This window comes from Electrophorus electricus, chromosome 2, assembly GCF_041902795.1.
Source record: "Electrophorus electricus isolate QZ-2024a chromosome 2, ASM4190279v1, whole genome shotgun sequence".
NCBI lineage: Eukaryota > Metazoa > Chordata > Actinopteri > Gymnotiformes > Gymnotidae > Electrophorus > Electrophorus electricus.
The window spans coordinates 3775001-3797500 of record NC_137498.1 but is presented as its reverse complement, the minus strand read 5'-3'; the positions used below and the strand labels follow the sequence as shown (position 1 = coordinate 3797500).

General features: G+C 48.0%; 2 protein-coding genes across 5 annotated transcripts in view; both read right to left on the bottom strand.

The window, feature by feature from the left end:
* The window catches only part of esrrgb (estrogen-related receptor gamma b), a 20991-nt gene extending 8580 nt beyond the window's left edge, over positions 1-12411 (bottom strand). Inside the window, exons 1-3 of one of the 4 annotated variants that reach the window (XM_081695437.1) lie at positions 11912-12411; positions 3678-4057; positions 1016-1132 (exon numbers count right to left, since the gene is read on the bottom strand). In XM_081695437.1, coding sequence (XP_081551563.1) covers positions 1016-1132; positions 3678-4047 — 487 coding nt within the window. In that variant the 5' untranslated portion in view covers positions 4048-4057; positions 11912-12411. Of the gene's footprint in view, positions 1-818; positions 831-1015; positions 1133-3677; positions 4058-6016; positions 6257-11911 lie in introns of those variants that run through there. The other 3 variants (XM_081695438.1, XM_035528784.2, XM_081695439.1) reach the window with 3 other exon arrangements.
* Positions 12412-12556: 145 nt separating this feature from the next.
* gpatch2 (G patch domain containing 2) overlaps positions 12557-22500 on the bottom strand; it is a 13205-nt gene continuing 3261 nt past the window's right edge. Inside the window, exons 2-10 of the mRNA XM_035529279.2 lie at positions 22395-22500; positions 22167-22231; positions 21864-22037; positions 21615-21661; positions 21168-21235; positions 20940-20973; positions 20764-20828; positions 20343-20428; positions 12557-14622 (exon numbers count right to left, since the gene is read on the bottom strand). The exon at positions 22395-22500 is cut by the window's right edge and continues 629 nt beyond it. Coding sequence (XP_035385172.1) covers positions 14453-14622; positions 20343-20428; positions 20764-20828; positions 20940-20973; positions 21168-21235; positions 21615-21661; positions 21864-22037; positions 22167-22231; positions 22395-22500 — 815 coding nt within the window. The 3' untranslated portion in view covers positions 12557-14452. The remainder of the gene's footprint in view (positions 14623-20342; positions 20429-20763; positions 20829-20939; positions 20974-21167; positions 21236-21614; positions 21662-21863; positions 22038-22166; positions 22232-22394) is intronic.

Sequence of the window (22500 nt, the reverse complement as noted above, 5' to 3'; positions counted from 1 at the left end):
GGTATCTGCTGCAATGAGGCACCTTCCAGGCCTGCAAAGTCTCAGAGCTCTTCAAGATCCAGCAGCCATTATGATCTTCTAACATGTCCAGGAGTATGAACTCTCTCTCTCTCTCTCTCTCTCTCCCTCTCTCTCTCTCTCTCTCTCTCCCTCTCTCTCTCTCTCTCCCCCCCCTCTCTCTCTCTCTCTCTCTCTCTCCCACTCTGTTACATACATACATTCACATTCACACCAAACACACATATACAACAATACCCACATGCTCATTTGTACCAATTTACACACACACACACACACACACACACACACACACACACACACGTGAGGTCTGGACAACAGATAAAGTGAACAGAATCCTCCGGAAGGCTGACGACTCTGACAGTCCTGAGTGTGGCATTTCTGTATTCTGCTGTAGCAAATGTGTGTGTGTGTGTGTGTGTGTGTGTGTGTGTGTAAATCTGTACATATGAGCATGTGGATATGTTTGTATACACTACCATTCTAAAGTTTGGATTTGCTGCTCAAACTTTGGAATCAATGTTGCAGATACGTATATAAAAATCCTGTACTATAACAATAAAACTATTCAATATCAGAAATTTCAAATCATGCATAGGACACAGAAAGTGTAAAAAATATGTACTTGAAATACTAAGTGAAACTAAATCCACAAAAATGTTTTGGGTTGTATTTAGATTAACATGTGAATGAAATAATGAGGGTTGAATGAAAAATGGCAGGTGTTTCCAAACTCTTAAACAGTGTATAGATATACTCTTTACACACACACACACACACACACACACACACACACTCACCCTCTCGGAGCATGCCCACACACACACACACACACACACACACACACACACACACACACACACACACACACACACACACTCACCCTCTCGGAGCATGCTCACACACACACACACACACACACACACACACACACACACTCACCCTCTCGGAGCATGCTCACACACACACACACACACACACACACACACACACTCACCCTCTCGGAGCATGCCCACTGTGAGGCACTTGGTGAAGCGGCAGGCCTGGCAGGACTTCCTCCTCCGCTTGGTGATCTGACACTCTCTACTCGCTGGACATGTATACTGAATACTCCCTACAGAGAGAGAGAGAGAGAGAGAGAGAGAGAGAGGGAGAGAGAGAGAGAGAGAGAGAGAGAGAGAGAGAGAGGGAGAGAGGGGGAGAGAGAGAGAGAGAGAGAGAGAGAGAGAGGGAGAGAGAGAGAGAGAGAGAGAGGGGGAGAGAGAGAGAGAGGGAGAGAGAGAGAGAGAGAGAGAGAGGGGAGAGAGAGAGAGAGGGAGAGAGAGAGAGAGAGAGGGAGAGAGAGAGGGGGGGGAGAGAGAGAGAGAGGGAGAGAGAGAGAGTAGAGACAGATAGAGAGAGAGGGATGGAGAGAGGGGGAGAGAGAGAGAGAGAGAGAGAGAGAGAGAGAGACAAGGATGTAAATTACAGCTGAGTGAAAGGACCAGCACTGCCACAGTAAATCAATACTCCAGAATAAAGCCAATCAGTGACACTAACACCTCCCTGGCAGAATTCCCATCTGAACGACCAAACACACACTCAAATTCATGCTCACACACAGAAAGGGCCAATTTGTTGCTGATGTCTCACACCTGTCTGGCTCATCCCCAGGGCTGAACCATGGCCTCTTTCAGGTGTAATCATGTGCTGAACTCTAAACAGGCCACACACACACACACACACACACACACACACACACTTTTATAAACCATGATGTGTAGAGCACCAACAAATGGAAGTTTTGGAAAGCTCTCAAGACCTCTGGGACCAGATCACAGCAGAGGAGCCCGGGTGGGACTCATCACCAGGGAGTGGGGTCCTGGATGTGGGTCTTTTATATTATTAGAGGAAGGACCATTAAGAGTGTATTCTAATTTACTAACATACCCTGTGGGGTTCTTGGGGGAAACATCTCAAAGCACCCAGATACAGTTTTGTATTCAGTGTTCTTGTCTGAAGCAGGCTCTAAGATACCAAACACATTTACGGCATTTAGCTGACGCTTTTATCCAAAGCCACTTACAGTTATGACTGAACACAACTTGAGTAATTGAGGGTTATGGGTCTTGCTCAGGGGCCCAACAGTGGCAACTTGGGAGTGGTGGGGCTTGAACCAGCAACCTTCTGATTACTAGTCAGGTGCCATAAGTACCAAACCCAAATCAACCTCCAAAAACCAGACGGCAGGCCCATGCGAGACTGTTCTCTGTTCCCAGAACAGTTCCAGTCTACTGAACTAGAACCTTCTCCTTCACTGGGTCGAGAACCCAGCCATGTTCAAGTCCAAACCTCAAGGGGCCATAAGGTTTAACTTTAGAACTTCATTGTACAGCTGACGGCGTTTACTGCATCACTTCCAGAACCGTGGAGTGCCGGATCCTATTTTAGAGCTAGTGAGCGCAGTGGTCCGGCTTTCGGAACGTTTTGCTGAGCGGTACGGCTGTAACGTCCACTACAGCCCTACATCGGCACAAACAAACCAACTGTTTTTTGCAGTTGTAGAATTTTGAAACTGAATTCTTATTAATATGTTCCTGTTGCGTGGTACAGTTCAATCATTTAACGAATGACATGAAAATGAATGAATGAAAGCTAATGTGTTAAGATACACTGTGTTTATGGAAATTAGTTCCTGTGGTCAGGTCAGCCGTCCATTTTGAGTTTACGGATTAACTCTAGCGTGACTGTTTATCTCTTACAATTACAAAGCTTTAAAAAAGACATCTTCACATTATAAATATGTAATATGTAATTACTTCTTCTGGTCTCATTTGCCCAAAAATCTTGAACAGAACTCTGACATAAATTCAGAAGTTACTGAAGAAAGAATATGTTGAACATGTAGACCAGTGTAGACCAGTAACCTGGTCCATGTAGACCAATGTAGACCAGTAACCTGGTCCATGTAGACCAGTGTAGACCAGTAACATGGTCCATATAGACCACTGTAGACCAGTAACCTGGTCCATATAGACTAATGGAGACCTGTAACCTGGTCCATATAGACTAATGGAGACCTGTAACCTGGTCCATGTAGACCAATGTACACCAGTAACCTGGTCCATACAGACTAATGGAGACCTGTAACCTGGTCCATATAGACTAATGGAGACCTGTAACCTGGTCCATGTAGACCAATGTACACCAGTAACCTGGTCCATATAAACTAATGGAGACCTATAACCTGGTCCATATAGACTAATGGAGACCTGTAACCTGGTCCATGTAGACCAATGTACACCAGTAACCTGGTCCATATAGACTAATGGAGACCTATAACCTGGTCCATGTAGACCAGTGTAGACCAGTAACCTGGTCCATATAGACTAATGGAGACCTATAACCTGGTCCATATAGACTAATGGAGACCTGTAACCTGGTCCATGTAGACCAATGTACACCAGTAACCTGGTCCATATAGACTAATGGAGACCTATAACCTGGTCCATGTAGACCAGTGTAGACCAGTAACCTGGTCCATATAGACTAATGGAGACCTATAACCTGGTCCATATAGACTAATGGAGACCTGTAACCTGGTCCATGTAGACCAATGTACACCAGTAACCTGGTCCATATAGACTAATGTAGACCTGTAACCTGGTCCATGCTCTAACCTTGAATAGTGCGTTTGAAGAAAGCCTTGCAAGCCTCACAAGATGCCACTCCATAGTGGAAGCCAGACGCAACGTCTCCGCACACCAGACACAGGCGCTTGGGCCCTGCGCTCAGTCCAAACTCTCTCTTCACCTGCAGCGCCTCCAGTGGCTGACAGGGGGCGCCACTCGCCCTCACATCTACCCCCAGGGCATGGTAGGACCCAGGTGAGTCTACACTCCCCCGGTTGCCCTTTGCTACAGAACTGTAGCTACTCCCCGTGTCGGATGACCCCCCCGGACTGGGCTGCATCAAACTGTCCGTCAGAGAGGCGGGGCTTGAGGGCTCAGTCTTGACGAAGGCGGGGCAGTGGGTGTTGATTGACATCATATCCAGCAAGCTGCAGAAACAGAAGTAAGTGAATTAAAAATTTCATTATTTCATTTTTTTTTTATCCAGTACGCTGTAGTGTATTTTTCAAATCTCTTCAGTAAAACAGGAATTTTCATCCAAAAATTCCATGATGTAAGCTTCTGCATATCCTTAGTGGTCAAAATTCCGCTTTAAATGCAGGGGGGGGGGGGGGGGGAAACCGCAAGCCGGTAACAAAAACTCACAAAGGATATCTGAGAGGCTTCTTTCTCACATTTTCATACTGTAACTTTCCCACGTCTGGCTACCATTCGTGTTTACACTGCACACAAAATTATTACCAGACAGCGCCTGTTGATACCTGTCCATCAACATTTAACATTTAGCTATGTGTGTAGTAACCACCTCCACCTCATAGATACACACACACACACACACATACACGCGCACGCACGCACGCACACACACACGCACGCACGCACGCACGCACACATACAATTTATGGAAGGCTGCCAGTAACGTTATCTTTTTTCTGTTTTTTAACATAGCTTTATGGAGCCTTTCTGCCACAACAAGACATTATTTTCTCTCACTTATTCATTCTCTCCGTCTGGAGTTGACTCTGCCGGCCCGGTTTGCTATGCGCGCGCTTTCCCGTAGCTCCCGTAGAGCCCTCAGACGCGCTTGTCCCGGAGGCGCGCGGGCTTCCTCGGACCCGCGCCGCTGAGAGAACCGCAGCGCGTGCTCGCCGTCCGCCTTTCATCGTGCCGACAGATAAGCCCGGAGCCGCCTGTCCTCCTCTGACTCTGCAAACCTCGCGCTAAGGACCCAGAGAAGACGCTGCCCGAACGATTCCGGACACGCGCGCCTTCCGTTCGGTCTAATGCACGTTACGGCCGGTGCATTAAAGTGCCCGCGAGCACTTTGCTGCAAAACTCTTTTGGGGGTTTTTGGGGGGTTTTTTTGGGTGGGGGTGGGGGGGGGGGTTGAAGTTAGGGAACGAAATCTGGCCGATGCGAATCAAACCGCTGCATTTTCTGCGCAAAGAGGCAGTAAAGGGATGTGAAGATGGAGCGCGGGCACCTTCCTGTCGGTTCCGCTAACCTTCAAACTAACGCACGTGAACGAAAGCAAACAGGGCGCGTGCGCGCGCGTCCGCAGGCCCGATGATGAGGGTTCAACACGCACGAGGAGGCCGGAGTTGTGTCCAGGAGTGCGATGTGACTTGTCATGTTAAAAGCATTTTTGCTTTATGACCCGTTTCGTCCGCGCATTTGGCAGCCGTCGGTTCTGTCGTCGGTACCGCGCGCACCGCGCATCGCACTTGGAACTTCGGCGCGTTCCATCCCAAATCTACACGTCCATCAGTTAATTGCTTATTTGAAATCTTCAGAAACCTAATTAACCCTTGGCACAAAGTACATTCATACCGTAGAAAGATTGGCGGGACTTGAGGCGACGTGAAAAGTATAAATGAGAGAGAGATAGAGTGAGTGAGTGTGTGTGTGTGTGTGTGTGTGTGTGTGTGTGTGTGTGTGTGCTGGGCAAACCCCCAACACCTGTGTGTAAGAAATCTGCAAAGCAGGGTTAAATAGTTCGCTTGTGTGATTCTCAGTGAAAGGCATAGTCGAACACAGTGAACGGACTAAAAAAAAGTTTTGCGCCTTTTGTTTACAGCCGTCTTTTACAATATGCATCACGTCTTTTCCTAAAACTAATGAATTACTCGCGATTAATCACGCTCAAGCGATCCGATTAGGCCGAGGAACACGTAAAATAATGTTGGATTTATTATGCAACGACAACGCAGCTCGCTAAACACGGCCGAGGCGCAAACTGCAGACTAGAGGTTGCCGAAATTGTAGAGGAGGACACATTCCCAACTTCAAATCGCGAAATCGTGTTAAATGCACCCCTCATCCCTCAAAACTGCAGACTGTCGACAAATAAACGAGGCACACCGGTTTAGTGACAAGCGGTTACTTACCGGGTTTGCTCGGAAGGGAACGAGAACGATTCGGTTTGGTGAAACTCCACTAGATCCACGAAGTGACAGGTGTAAACATACTCTAAGCAAAACAAAATCGGTTTATGTCCCGTAACGGATGTAAATATCTTTTTTTAAAACCCTCCTCACCTCAGGCTTTATTTATTTACAGTGACGCCTATCGCAGCGAGAGAACCGGCGAGTGACTCTTGCGCAGTCCGGACCTCGGGCGACACAAATACTCATGAATATTCACACGGCGTTTTGCATAAGCCCCTCCCTTCGACCAATGCTCGCCGAGCACGGGCGGAGTCGCAGCCAATCGCAAGGAGGAGTAGTTATTAGGTATTCAAAAAGCGCAGAGGTAGGCGCGCACCCTCGAAGGGGGGGGGGGGGGGGGGTCGAAAGAGAGAGAGAGAGAGAGAGAGAGAGAGAGAGAGAGAGAGAGAGAGAGAGAGAGAGAGAGAGAGAGAGAGAGAGAGAGAGAGAGAGAGCGCTAAAAGAACTTTCTTCTATCAGCGCTAAGCGGTGTTTCCGGAAAGCCATTGTTCATTATCAGATAATGATAGGTATGAGAGGACGTTTGGTGAATGTACATGAGCTAATAACCAGTGTAAACTAGACACATTAGACTGTGTTTGTGTACACAAGACCACAGACATGAAACGAACTGACAAAACAGAGGAAAATTCACACGTTTTTTTTTTCCACAATACTTTCTGTAGGTATTTTGGGGTGTGAAACTTGTATAGGTTACTACTAAATCAAACCAAATTGCGGACCAGCTACCGTATACAGTGTGGTTTAAAATTCCTGTTAGAGCCCCATTCATATATACAGCTCAGTGACATCACGTCTTTGGGCTATTGTGCCAATTATGAATAAGCTGATATATTCACCAACAATCTTATGTGTAAACTATTTACCCAGTGTGTTGAGAGCTAGTGTTCTCTTTTGTACTGCCTGGTTTTATATTAATATTCAGCATTTTTTTTCTGATCTGGTTCTGTGTACCGTGTGATGCTGTTATAGTCTAAAAATTTTGAAACACGTATTTCACAGTTAAACAGAAAACATTCGCTATCTCCAAGGAAAACACTGGAATTTTCTTCAGTTATTTCAAATAACTGTCTGGTTTTTGTACAGTGAGAGTGCTACAGTTGTTCGAGGTTGCACTGTTAGTCTTCAGGAGGTGCAGTGTGTCAGGTGTGTGTGTGTGTGTGTGTGTGTGTGTGTGTGTGTGTGTGTGTGTGTGTGTGTGTGTGTGTGTGTGTTGTGGACTCCATGCCTGCAGTATGTCCTCACTGACTGAAACATCACACAAGCTTGCTTTTGATCACTCGGTGTCACACTAAACAGGGTAGGACCGTGTGTGTGTGTGTGTGTGTGTGTGTGTGTGTGTGTGTGTGTGTGTGTGTGGACACCATGAAAGCCACCAAGCTGTCCTGTCTTTTAAAGATCAATCAGCTATACAGCACATAAAGTTTAAGCAATTAATGACACGACAAACAATGCTTTCAGGAAATGTTTCGGAAAAGAACAACAGATTCAAAATTCAAGTACTGAACTCCAGGGATCTCACAGTTCGGGTTAACCAGACATCCAAAAACTGGTGCACCGTTAAAGTAAGTTTCCTCTGAAGTCTGAACGCTCAGATTTGGTCTGAGATTGATTTAGGGACATTTGAATGATTGTGTTACACATTCGAATGATTGTGTGGGCAAACATACAAGTCTGATCTGCACTGAACTATGGTGCATACAAGGGCCTCACACTGTTCACATGCCTGTACAACAGCTAAAGATTTTGCTGTGGGCCTACCAGAAAAACCAACTGATTGATAGAAGATTAATCACACCGGATTGACAATTACAAGGATTGAAGTCTGTGGGTTACAATGAGGTCACGAAATCTGAACAGCGTGAACAAGTGTTTGATCCCGTGAGTACAATCCAAACAACTCTATCAGAAAACCTTTTCACAGCCTTTCTGCGTCGTGTCTGCGTATCTCGGAGGATAATATTACAGCGCACACCCGCTTCTCTCCAACCGAGGTCCAGCATTAAACGCGTAATCCACTTTTGTATGGTACACACCGCTTTACAGATAAGAGCCAGACTACAGACTTGTTCGTGTGGTGTTAAACACACATACTCGCACGCACGCACACACGCACGCACGTGCACACACACACACACACACACACACACACACACACACACACACACACGCACGCACACGTCACTACTAGGGCGGTTGCAATCTCTTTTGTGATTAACGGTCCACACAGCACACAAAACTAAACGTTTATAAAAGCCAGTTTTCTGCTGTGTGTGTGTGTACACAAAACCATAATTCCCCAGCTCGGAAAAAAATACAACCCAAAAAACAAACAAAAACCGCACACCGCACACACGTCATCATCAGTATCCCGAGTCATTAACAAGTACAGGTCATAACATTTGTTTTAGCAGTTGTCCTTCGTCGTTTTTATATACGAATGGCTTCATTATTTCGCGGACGTCGAGCAAACAGCGAGTGTGTGTTCAGTGGCATTAGCGCTTGGCGGTTCGTTCCTGCGCAGAGCCGAACGCAAACGCGCCGATCGCGTCGCGGACAAAGGAGGGTCTCCGCGCTCTGTTTGAAGTCCGGTGGCACTCGTTGGGCTGTTAAAACTATATCTGCGTTCACCTTAAATATTCTCATCACTCCTCTGCAAACACCACGCGTTCTTTTCTCGATGAATACCGATCCGAGCACGGTTCTGCTCCATGTGCGTGGGTACATGTCCGAGTGTCGGTGTGCGATGTGGACCCGCGTCGTCTACGGGTGAACGCCGTGGACGTTTTTCACGGGCCATTACTCGGCGTGTTGCCTGTAAAGAGCGCTACATTGTCCGGGAATTTTCTGTACAAATAAAGACTAATGATAGGACTCATTACGGAACCAGCCAAGGCGGCTTTGTCGTGGGCAACTTCGTTTTTGCTTTGTCGGTGTTAAGCCGAGGTTTGCGTAAATGTTGGTCTTTAATGGGCATTTGGAGGAACAAACGTCTCCCGCGATCATCGGTTAAATAAAGTTACTGAGCTCATTGATGCCTGTGCAACGTGTGTGTGTGTGTGTGTGTGTGTGTGTGTGTGTCTCCGGACGCGCGCAGCGCGTGCGTCTTTCAGTACTGTGTCACGGGTCTCGTTACTCTCTCGTGGCCGTGTTGTCAGTACCGGTAAGCAGGTGACGTTTGCCGCCCGAACTTCTTGGACATCTTTGCGCTAAACGTGCACGAAAACCAACGCGTGCACGCGCACCCCCGAAGAGACAGAATTAGCTTGATTAACTTAAGGCGCGGGCGCACACGCACCGTCTGTCTCTCCGCAGACTTAATCGACTTAAATTCAGATCGCCTCCCTTCTGCCATCCGTCAACTTCCTGGAGAACAAAGGGTTGTAAACTGTAATTATGTCTGAAGCTAATTTCTAACAGCAACATCCTGAATATAGAGAATTCGTACAAGAGTTTATTCAGCAACCGTAATACAGGAGATTTTTATAGGTTGCATGTAATTCAGACTGTGTGTGTGTGTGCGTGTGTGCACTGTGTGCGCAATTATTAAGCAAGAGTCTATTTTGACCATATCATAATTTATGCATATTTTCCAACTCCAAACTGTATAAACTTGAATTCTTATTGGATTGAAACATATCAGGTGATGTGTGTTTGTGTAATGAGGGAGGGCGTGGCCTAAGGAGATCAACACCCTGTATCAAGGTGTGTAGAATTAACAGGCAGCTTCTCTTCCTCAGGCAAAATGGAACAAAAAAAGAGATTTAACTGCCTCTGAAAAGTCAATAATTGTAAAAAGTCTTTCAGAGGGATGCAGCACTCTTAAAATTGCTAAGAGACTGGCGTGTGACAGAACCATCAAATGCTTTTTTGCAAATAGTCAACAGGGTCACAAGAAATGCATTAAGAAAAAAAGACACAAAATAACTGGCAAAGATTTGAGAAGAATCAAATGTGAAGCGACCAGGAACCCATTATCCTCCAGTGCTGTTGTATTCCAGAGCTGCAACCTACCCGGAGTGCCCAGAAGTACAAGGTGTTCAGTATTCAGAGACATGACCAAGATAAAGGAGTCTGAAACCTGACCACCACTGAACAAAACACATAAGGTGAAACATCAAGACTGGGCCAAGAAATATCTGAAGACAGATTTTTCAAAGGTTTTATGGACTTATGAGACAAGAGTGACTCTTGACAGACAGATGGACGGGCCCGTGGCTGGATCAGTACCGGGCACGGAGCTCCACTGCGACTCAGACGCCAGCAAGGTGGAGGTGGGGTACTGCTATGACCTTTTCGGGTTGAAGATGGACTCAAAATCAACTCCCAAACTTACTGCCAGTTTTTAGAAGTCACTTTTTTCAAACAGTGGTACAGGAAAAAGCCTGCATCTCTCAAGAAGACCATGATGCTCCATTACATGCATCGACGTACTCCACTGTGTGGCTAGCCAGTAAAGGCCTTAAAGATGAAAGAATAATGACATGGCTCCCTTCCTCACCTGACCTAAACCCTATTGAGAACTTGTGGGCCCTTCTTAAACAGGAGATTTACAGTGAAGGGAAACAGTACAGATCTCTGAACAGTGTCTGGGAGGCTGTGGTTGCTTCTGCACAAAAAGTTGATCATCAACAGATTAAGAAACTGACAGACTGCATGACTTGAAGGCTTATGACTGTTATTGAAAAGAAGGGGGGCTATACTGGTCACTGATTTTTTTTTTATGTCAGAAATGTTTATTTGTAAATTTTGAGTTGTTTATTATTCCCACTTTAACAGATGAAAATAAGCGAGATGGTAAAATTTCAGTTTTTCATTTAGCTGCGTAATTCTGCACACATAAATATTCTCCTAAGAAAGCCAAAACACATTTTAGATTGACCGAGAGCGCTGTAGTTGTTCAACAATAAAATTAATCCTCAAACACACACCTTGCTTTAGGTATGTGTTGGGCTAAAAACGACTTCACTCAAACCACAATTGGCCAATGTCTCACTTTATGTTCTTAATATTTGGGTTTTGCACAGTTAATTTTCCTGTTATGTTATTATCATCTTTGATACCAACAGCCTGCACCTGTTAGCGGACAGCAGGGTTGAACTAACACCCTTCTTGTTACGCAAGGAACCTAGTGTTACGCAACACAGCCCGGCAGGGAGCAGTAGTGTGGGGTGGATGTGGTTGTGAGCGCACGCTGCCTCTCACACACGCACACACACACACGGTGGGAAAGAGAAGATAAACAAGGAATGAAAGTGAATATATAACAGACAAGGATAAAAGATCAAGATCACAACAGTCTCTTTCTCTCCATTCCAGACCTACCTGTACAAACATATCAGTAAGTTATTAGACCGATCACAACAAAGACCTACCTGTACAAACTGATCAATGTTATTAGACCGATTACAAAGACCTACCTGTACAACTGATCAATAAGTTTAGACCGATCACAACAAAGACCTACCTGTACAAACTGATCAATAGGTTTAGAGCGATCACAAAAGACCTACCTATACAAACTGATCAATAAGTTTTTAGACCGATCAAAGACCTACCCATACAACTGATCAATGTTATTAGACCGATTACAAAGACCTACCTGTACAACTGATCAATAAGTTTAGACCGAGCACAACAAAAGACCTACCTGTAAAACTGATCAATGTTTAGACCGATCACAACAAAGACCTACCTGTACAAACTGATTAAGTTATTAGACCGAGCACAAAGACCCACCTGTACAAACTGATCAAGACATTTAGACCGATCACAACAAAGACCTACCTGTACCAACTGATCAATACGTTTAGACCGATCACAACAAAGACCTACCTGTACAAACCGACCAATACGTTAATAAGCACGTGTCACTCCAGGGCTCACGCAGGGCTCAGACCTACGTGTGAAAAAAACGACCACAGCTTGTAGGCAAGCGCCATACATCGATCTCCACGTCCCGTACACCTGCTCTGCTCCCGTCGCTGGCCAGGGGTCTGCGTTGACCTTACAGGTGTGTTTTACGCATGCAGTTGATGCCCCACCCTCGACCTCTCTGGGCAGCTTCACGGTGCAGGCCCAGGGTTACTTGTACAAGGTAAAAGGAAACGACACGTTTACTGTACGCGAGTGAACTGAAGGCTGGAAGTTGACGAGTGCGGAGTTTCGCGCACAACGCGCCGATAACATCGCACAACCACAGCCGCGATTCCTCCGCCGTCATCGCTTTTAGTGTAGCGGACGGTAGAAAGAACCGGTTTTACCGGGGGGGGGGGGTAGATAGAGCGAGAGGGAGAGAGAGAAAACACACTAGCCAGAAGCAGCACCTGTCCCATGTACGTGTATTTCTGTAGCTCCGTGTTTCAGTAGAAGAGAAAATGAGAGCGCCGTCGTGTTTCGGTGTTTCCTAAAAGCGTGTGTGTGTGTGTAAAGTGAGAGGAGCATCTGCGTTCCCTTCGTGTAAGCAACGACAAAAACAGAAACACACACGTTTCTTTATTTGTTTACAGTTTTAAACATTAGCTATAACCACGTAGCTTCCAGAAGCTCTGCCTTGCCCTATAATCCCAAAACCTTCAGCCAGAGTGAGTTTCTCCCGTCCGCGGCGGGTTTAGTCACCCTGAAACTAAAATGCAGAGTCACGTCTGGACGACGGTCAGGACTGCCGGCACACCGGCCGGACACCTGGGAGCTCCAGTCCGGAAAGTTTCAGCGCTGTACGATAGCTGGAGTGGCAATCTGGAGTTGTTTTTCATCTATTTAAAACAACCTTCACCAAAAATAATAATAATAAAATAAATCCAGCATTAAACTGGTTATTGGTTCTGAACTGGAAGAGAGTAACGGAGTAGAGCAGCTCGGCGCACACATTGCAACTGGACCATTGGGGCGTCGAAACCACCGAAACTGGTACTGACGTCGTCCCCGGCCCAAAAAAAAAAAAGTCATCTTGATTTTTTTAAAGATATTGGTATGATGGAAGTCATGCACCATACACGAAATGATCATGGACCTCCGACCCTCAGCCAACAGACGTACGAGTCCCCGCACCATACAACACGGCGCGTCGCCCCTTCCAAACTCAACCGGAATAAACTGGACATGTGCTAAAACTGGCGAGTTGCGACAGCCGCAGATAACCAGTAACTAATTCCAAAAAAACAAAAACCAGACAGATAAACCATTAAGAAATATGTGTGAGAGAACTTAGTAGCTACATTTGCCCATGTTCTTCAAAGCCCTTGACGAAGCGGGCATCGGGCGCTGACCTGCGGTCAGCGACTCCCACCCGTGTAACGACCGAATGGCCTGGCTGCTTTAAGGTAAGAGCTGATCCCGGGTCAGTTCTCATTCCAGGCTCCCGACTAGCAGCTAAAGCCGTTTCCGCTTGAGTGCTGCACGTTTTCCGTCAGCAAAAGAGCAGGAGAGAGAGAGAGAGAGAGAGAGAGAGAGAGAGAGAGAGAGAGAGAGAGAGAGAACAAACAAGCAAGCCACAGGGGGGCGCTACAATCGGACTGCAAGACTTAAAACAATTACAAATGTCCAGTGGCATAGCAGCATCAAATAATAAATCATTTTTAAAAACCTGGACAGAAATATACAAATAATAATGATGCATAAAAATGACAATTGCTGAGTTCCATGCCTTAGCAACATTTGTTACAGAGCAAATTAAGCGATTAACCAAGTAAAAGAATTAAAATACCGATACACGAACCGAGCTGTTGTGTGTGTATCCTATAAAATACTGGTCATTCTCCACACACACACACACACACACACACACACACACACACACACACACACACACACACACACTTCAGTATGTCCATACTATGATGACCCAAGCCTGGTCAACTGACAGTACTGTTCGTCTGGTCTTTCACAGGAACACGACTGAGAACTGCTAAAAAATACAAAAGTGTACAAAACAGACGAGAAACAAGTCGGGGTTTGAGTCCTTCCATTTCCCAATCTAAAAATATATCTATATATCTTACTAGATCTACCCTATACTGGCTTTCAGACCATCTGGAGATATGACACTTTATATATGCGTGTGCAAAAGGGATATTCCAGGTTTGTCTGTGGCATAAACGCTCGTCGGGGCATGTCGCTTCCTCGGGGCGTGTCCCAGAGCCGAGCCCCGCCCCCATGCTCCGCCTTCTCCATGTCTTCATGATGGGTGTGTCTTTCCAGGCCTGTGGCAAGTTGCCCTCTGCTGCCCCGTGCTGGCTGGCAGCTGCAAGCCTCTAACAGAGGGGCCAGCCTGCTCCGAGTCTCTCTCTCTCTCCCCCCCCCCCCCCTCTCTCTCTCTCCCCCTCGTGCGGGGCCTGCGGCCTGCGCTGACGTCCAGCTCTGGCTGAAGCCTGGGGCTCAGTTAAAGCCCAAGCCCGCACCCTTGGGCCTCTGGGTGGCGCGGAGCGGTTCGGTGATGCCACGGCCCTCGGGGCCCAGACCCATTCCCGGGGACCAGCCCATGTTCTGCAGCATCCGGCTCCCCATGTTGGACTCCGGGATGGGAGGGGCACCTTCTCCTACCACTCCTGAGAGAGAGAGAGAGAGAGAGAGAGAGAGAGAGAGAGAGAGAGAGAGAGAGAGAACTACTGACCTGTACAGTCCTGTCAGGCTGGGTTGACACGCTACTCTTTGCTTTTCACATGTTTAGCCTTGAAATCGCATTTGATTAGCAGCTGGTCTGCCTACAACAGTGGGATCGCAGCAAGGAGCGACTACGTCGAACCCGGCCAGGACGCTCCCCCGCTGGCTTGGTCTCGCCACGGAGGTCAGGGTGAAGGACACCCGAGGTCAGCGGGTGGACAGCGCAGCAGAGCAGGCGGGCGTGTCGGCCGGGTTGCGTCGTTCGGCCATTCCCTGACCAACGGCGTTTATTGGCTCACCTGTTTCTCAAGGATCAAGAGAAGCAGAAGCATCGAGCGCTGTTTACCCATCGTGAGCTGGTGCCTCCCTGCTTTGTCTGATCTGGGATAAGTGTCACCTGTGCTGACACCCTCAGCACAGGTGCGAAAAGCACGATACACTCAGGATTTCCCCCCGCCCCAAAAATTTCAATGATCATGCGCTCACAAATCTCACAAGCATCTCCTTGTTCACAGAAGTCACGTGCCTGGTACTTGTGGACGTATCGTATAGTGATAACGACAGGCTCTGATGTATCGCGTATGTGTGTGTGCGTGTGTGTATGAGTGTGTGTATGCGTGTTTGTGTTTGTGTATGCGCGTTTGTTTATGCGTGTGCGTGTGGGTGCGTATGCGTGTGTGTGTGGGTGCGTATACGTGTGTGCGTGTGTGTGCGTGCATGCGTGTGTGTGCGTGCATGCGTGTGTGTGTGTGTGCGCGCGTATGTATGTGTGTGTGCGCGTATGTATGTGTGTGTGCGCGCGTATGTGTGTGCGCGTATGTATGTGTGTGTGCGCGTATGTATGTGTGTGTGCGCGCGTATGTATGTGTGTGTGCGCGTATGTATGTGTGTGTGCGCGCGTATGTATGTGTGTGCGTGTATGTATGTGTATGTGTGTGTGTGTGTATGCGCGTGTGTGTGTATGCGCGTGTGTGTGTATGCGCGTGTGTGTGTGTATGCGCGTGTGTGTGTGTATGCGCGTGTGTGTATGCGTATGTATGTGTGTGTGCGCGTATGTATGTGTGTGTGCGCGTATGTATGTGTGTGTGTGTGTGTGTGTATGCGCGTGTGTGTGTGCGCGTGTGTGTGTATGTGTGCGCGTATGTATGTGTGTGCGTATGTATGTGTATGTGCGCGTATGTATGTGTGTGTGCACGTATGTATGTGTGTGTATGCGCGTGTGTGGGTGTGTATACGCGCGTGTGTGTGTATGCGCGCGTGTGTGCGTATGCGCGTGTGTGTGCGTGTGCGTGTATGCATGTATGTGTGCGTGTATGTATGTGTATATGTGTGTATGTATGTGTATATGTGTGTATGTATGTGTATGTATGTGTATATGTGTGTATGTATGTGTATATGTGTGTATGCGCGCGTGTATATGTGTGTATGTGTATGCGCGTGCGTGTATGCGCGTGTGTGTATGCATGTGCGTGTGTGTCTATGCGTGTATGTGCGTGTGCATGCGTGTGTATGCATGTGTGTGTGTATGCGCGCGTGTATGTATGTGTATATGTGTGTATGTATGTGTATATGTGTGTATGCGCGCGTGTATGTGTGTATGTGTATGCGCGTGCGCGTGTGTGTATGCGCGTGCGCGTGTGTATGCGCGTGCATATGCGCGTGTGTGTATGCATGTGCGTATGTGTGTGTGTCTATGCGTGTATGTGCGTGTGTGTGTATGCATGTGTGTGTATGCGCGCGTGTATGTATGTGTATATGTGTGTATGTATGTGTATATGTGTGTATGTATGTGTATGTATGTGTATATGTGTGTATGTATGTGTATATGTGTGTATGCGCGCGTGTATATGTGTGTATGTGTATGCGCGTGCGCGTGTGTGTATGCGCGTGTGTGTATGCATGTGCGTGTGTGTCTATGCGTGTATGTGCGTGTGCATGCGTGTGTATGCATGTGTGTGTGTATGCGCGCGTGTATGTATGTGTATATGTGTGTATGTATGTGTATATGTGTGTATGCGCGCGTGTATGTGTGTATGTGTATGCGCGTGCGCGTGTGTGTATGCGCGTGCGCGTGTGTATGCGCGTGCATATGCGCGTGTGTGTATGCATGTGCGTATGTGTGTGTGTCTATGCGTGTATGTGCGTGTGCGTGTATGCATGTGTGTGTATGCGCGCGTGTATGTATGTGTATATGTGTGTATGTATGTGTATATGTGTGTATGTATGTGTATGTATGTGTATATGTGTGTATGTATGTGTATATGTGTGTATGCGCGCGTGTATATGTGTGTATGTGTATGCGCGTGCGCGTGTGTGTATGCGCGTGTGTGTATGCATGTGCGTGTGTGTCTATGCGTGTATGTGCGTGTGCATGCGTGTGTATGCATGTGTGTGTGTATGCGCGCGTGTATGTATGTGTATATGTGTGTATGTATGTGTATATGTGTGTATGCTCGCGTGTATATGTGTGTATGTGTATGCGCGTGCGCGTGTGTGTATGCGTGTGCACGTGTGTGTATGCGTGTGTGTGTATGCGTGTATGCGTATGCGCGCATGTATGTGTGTATGTGTATGCGCGCGTGTGTATGTGTGTATGCGTGTGTATGCGCGTGTGTGTGTATGCATGTGTGTGTGTATGCGCGCGTGTATGTATGTGTATGTATGTGTATATGTGTGTATGCACGCGCGTGTGTATGCGCGTGTATGTATGCGTGTGTCTGTGTATGCGCGTGTGTGTGTGTGTGTATGTGTGTGTGTGTGTGTGTATGTGTGTGTGTATGCGTGTATGAGCGTTTGCATGTGTATGCGCGTGTGTGTGCGCGTGTGTGTGTATGCATGTGTGTGTGTATGCGCGCGTGTAGGTATGTGTATATGTGTGTATGCGCGCACGTGTGTGTGTATGAGTGTGTGTGTGTGTATGCGTGTGCGCGTGTGTATGTGTGTGTGTGTGCGTGTATGCGCGTGTGCATGCGTGTGTGTGTATGCATGTGTGTGTATGCGCGCGTGTATGTATGTGTGTGTATATGTGTGTATGCGCGTGTGTGTGTATGTGTGTGTGTGTATGCGTGTATGCGCGTGTGCATGCGTGTGTGTGTATGCATGTGTGTGTGTATGCGCGCGTGTATGTATGTGTATGTGTGTGTATATGTGTGTATGCGCGCGCGTGTGTATGCGCGTGTGTGTATGTGTGTGTGTATGCGTGTATGCGCGTGTGCATGCGTGTGTGTATGCATGTGTGTGTGTATGCGCGCGTGTATGTATGTGTATGTGTGTGTATGTATGTGTATATGTGTGTATGCGCGCGCGTGTGTATGCGCGTGTGTGTATGCGTGTATGCGCGTGTGCATGCGTGTGTGTGTATGCATGTGTGTGTGTATGCGCGCGCGTGTATGTATGTGTATGTGTGTATGTATGTGTATATGTGTGTATGCGCGCGCGTGTATGTGTGTGTGTGTATGTGTATGTGTGTGTGTGTGTGTGTATGCGTGTGTGTGTATGAGTGTGTGTGTATGCGTGTATGAGCGTTTGCATGTGTATGCGCGTGTGTGTGCGCGTGTGTGTATGCATGTGTGTGTGTATGCGCGCGTGTAGGTATGTGTATATGTGTGTATGTATGTGTATATGTGTGTATGTATGTGTATATGTGTGTATGTGCGCGTGTATATGTGTGTATGTGTATGCGCGTGCGCGTGTGTGTATGCGCGTGTGTGTATGCATGTGCGTATGTGTGTCTATGCGTGTATGTGCGTGCGTGTGTGTGTATGCATGTGTGTGTGTATGCGCGCGTGTATGTATGTGTATATGTGTGTATGTATGTGTATGTGTATGCGCGCGCGTGTGTATGCGTGTGTGTGTATGCGCGTGTGTGTGTGTATGTGTATGCGTGTGTGTGTGTATGAGTGTGTGTGTGTGTATGCGTGTATGAGCGTTTGCATGTGTATGCGCGTGTGTGTGCGCGTGTGTGTATGCATGTGTGTGTGTATGCGCGCGTGTAGGTATGTGTATGTGTGTATGTATGTGTATATGTGTGTATGTATGTGTATATGTGTGTATGCGCGCGTGTATATGTGTGTATGTGTATGCGCGTGCGCGTGTGTGTATGCATGTGCGTATGTGTGTCTATGCGTGTATGTGCGTGTGCGTGCGTGTGTGTGTATGCATGTGTGTGTGTATGTATGTGTATATGTGTGTATGTATGTGTATATGTGTATGCGCGCGCGTGTGTATGCGCGTGTGTGTGTATGTGTATGCGTGTGTGTGTATGCGCGTGTGTGTGTGTGTATGCGTGTGCGTGTATGCGTGTGTATGCGCGTGTGTGTATGCGTGTGTATGTGTGTGTGTATGCGCGCGTGTGTGTGTATGTGTATGTATGCGCGTGTGTGTTTGTAAGCGCGTGTGTGCGTGTATGCGCGTGTATGTGTATGCGTGTGTATGCATGCGTGTGTGTGTGTGTGTGTGTATGCGTGTGTATGCGTATGCGTGTGTGTGCGTGCGTGTGTGCGTGTGTATGCGTATGCGTGTGTGTGCGTGCGTGTGTGTGTGTGTATGCGTGTATGAGCGTTTGCATGTGTATGCGCGTGTGTATGCGCGTGTGTGTGTATGCATGTGTGTGTGTATGCGCGCGTGTAGGTATGTGTATATGTGTGTATGTATGTGTATATGTGTGTGTATGCGCGCGTGTATATGTGTGTATGTGTATGCGCGTGCGCGTGTGTGTATGCGCGTGTGTGTATGCATGTGCGTATGTGTGTCTATGCGTGTGCGTGCGTGTGTGTGTATGCATGTGTGTGTGTATGCGCGCGTGTATGTATGTGTATATGTGTGTATGCGCGCACGTGTGTGTGTATGAGTGTGTGTATATGTGTGTATGTGTATGCGTGTGCGTGTATGCGTGTGTATGCGCGTGTGTGTATGCGTGTGTATGTGTGTGTATGCGCGCGTGTGTGTGTATGTGTATGTATGCGCGTGTGTGTGTTTGTAAGCGCGTGTGTGCGTGTATGCGCGTGTATGTGTATGCGTGTGTATGCATGCGTGTGTGTGTGTGTGTGTGTATGCGTGTGTATGCGTATGCGTGTGTGTGCGTGCGTGTGTGCGTGTGTGTGTTAAACAGTGATCTGCTCTGATAGCGCGTGCACCCCTCCTTTGTCTTTGTTTATCGCTCTTTTTTGTGTACTAATCCCATTAAGCCATCACTTCCTCTCCCGGCACCTCATAAACTTTCAACTGTGCTTCTTGGACAACACAGATGATAAACATGCTGACCTCTGACCCCTGCAACTCCCCCCACCCCCGGTAACACGTGGACGCGTGGGTACTGGAAGGGGTCAGGGCCGTACGAAAGAAAAGCACTTTGCATCATCCCCTGGCCCCGGACCCTGGCAGGAAGTGATGCATTACGACGAAGCGTCAGTGCCTGCAGCCAGGCCTCTGCCCAGCCAGTCACGTGACCTCCCGAGAGGAATTAGTGCTTTGTCATAGCAACAGCCTGAGAGCGCGCTGTGATAGGCTGCTGTGAAGAGGAGCACTCTGACTGGCAGGGGGAGGAACGCAGGGGTTTTTCCAGCGCACAGGCAAACATCATGACCTGGTGACGACAGGCGATCAACACTCAGCTACGGGTGTGTGTGTGTGTGTGTGTTTGTGTGCGTGTGTGTGTGTGCGTTACCTGTGCAAGAATTACCCATAGGTGCAGCCTTACGCCTTCTCTTGACATCACCTGTACACAACGAGCCAAGGTGACCACTCGTCTGCCTGTTCACACACACACACACGCGCACACACACACAGCAAGAGCTCATGGCTCAACGCCCAAGCGGACAGGCCTGTATTAACATCGCTTCAGGCTGCGTCCGTGTAGAATAAAAACACTCATGTTCGGCCCCAAAACAAAAGCTGTAACTATGGTAACCCCTGGGGTGCGGTGGAGCAGGCCATTGATGTCCCCCATTCTTACATGCATTTAACACCTGGGGGCGGGACGCGTGATGCACTGTGACCTCAAATGCTTTCAGACTACAAGGAAAGCAACAATGTGTACTAGATGAAAGGTCAAAGGTGTACTTGGGGTCGGGGGTCAACACACTTACCTGTTAGCAGTCTTTAGAGAGCAGCTTCTCCTGTGGCCCCGATCGGCTCTGGAGTCCCAGTGACACTGCATGCAAGCGCACACACACACACACACACAATAAAAATAGGACGCCTTCACACTCTCTCTCTCTCCATCACACATGTCCACGCCCCCAGGCACAGTAGTCTAGCTCACCTGCTCATGTCTGGACCCAGGGCCGAACCACGGGCTGCACGGTGGAAAATAAACATCCCGGTTAGACTGAGCCTAATCTACAGGCCACACGAGTGCGCGGTGCAGTAGCAGAGAGCATGGCAAATGCAGAGAATGGATGTTTTAGTAGCGCGCGCGCGTGTGTGTGTGTGTGTGTGTGTGTGTGTGTGTGTGTGTGTGTGTGTGAGAGAGAATTAAAATGCTACTTACTCATGGGAATGCGGATCTTGAGACAGTCGGGGTAGTCTCTCCGCACATCCACCTACTGAAGAAGCACCCTAGATATATATATATATAGAGAGAGAGAGAGAGAGAGAGAGAGAGAGAGAGAGAGAGAGAGAGAGAGAGAATACAGAAGAATGGAGAGTAAAGCAGGGAAGAAACAAAAAAAAAAAAAACCACTTAGTGCAGCGTTGTACAGTAAACACTGAGGTGTAAAACTTTTTGGCAATTTGCTGGATTCAGGGTAGGGCACGCACGCGCACACACACACACCCACCCAGCCACACACCCAACCAACCACCCACACACCCACCCACCCACCCACACACCCAACCAACCACCCACCCACCCACCCACCCACACACTCAACCAACCACCCAACCAACCAACCACCCACCCCCCCAACCAACCACCCACCCACCCACCCACCCACACCTGGGACTGCTGCAGAGAAGCCTGTCGAGCCAACCTGGCCTGGAATCCTGAACACAAACAGACAGTTTGTTTAGACTGCTCTCTAGAGGACAACCATGTGAACTGCAGTGCTCCTTTCAAACGCTCAACGGGCTGAGAATGCATAGCAAAGACAATATAACATGTCGTGGACCAGTTGTGTGTGTGTGTGTGTGTGTGTGTGTGTGTGTGTGTGTGTGTGTGTGTGTGTGTGTGTGTGTGTGTTCCCACCTCGTTGTGCTCCCTGGGACATCAACGGGAACGCCCCAGTGAGGATGCTGTTGAACACCGGGTCGTTAAGGTCCAACTCGGCAGACTCCCTCTCCCACCACGGAACCACGCCCGCGATCCCACAAGCCCCGCCCGGTTCCCCCTCGTAGAACCAGTCGCTTTGCTCGTCGTCACCTTGGAAACAGCACGCAGCGCGGGACACATTTCCACAGCATGCATGTCAAGTCTCTTCACAGGAAGTGTCCAAAAAAACATTTAAACCGTTCAGCGGAAAACAGAAAGACAGAGCGAGGACGCCAGTACCTTGTCTGCCTTCGTCGTTGGTGTACAGACCTCCATCGCTACTGTTGCTCACACTGCTAGTTTCACTACCACACACACACACAAAGTTGCACACATATTACTTTCCCAGCACAGCAGTCAAGAGTTTGTTTTTTTTTAACAACTCGGAACGTCTTAAGTGAGACGTTGTACCTGGAGTGCCACCTCAGATTCAGGAGGGTTTAAAGACAGTAAAGACCAAACACTAACCAGCTGTCACTCATATCTTCATCGGACACCTTGTGCTCCTCAAATTCCATTTTGTCTTTTCCGGAAGGCGCCGGCTCCTCGCTCTCCACGACCACGCCCTCGTCCG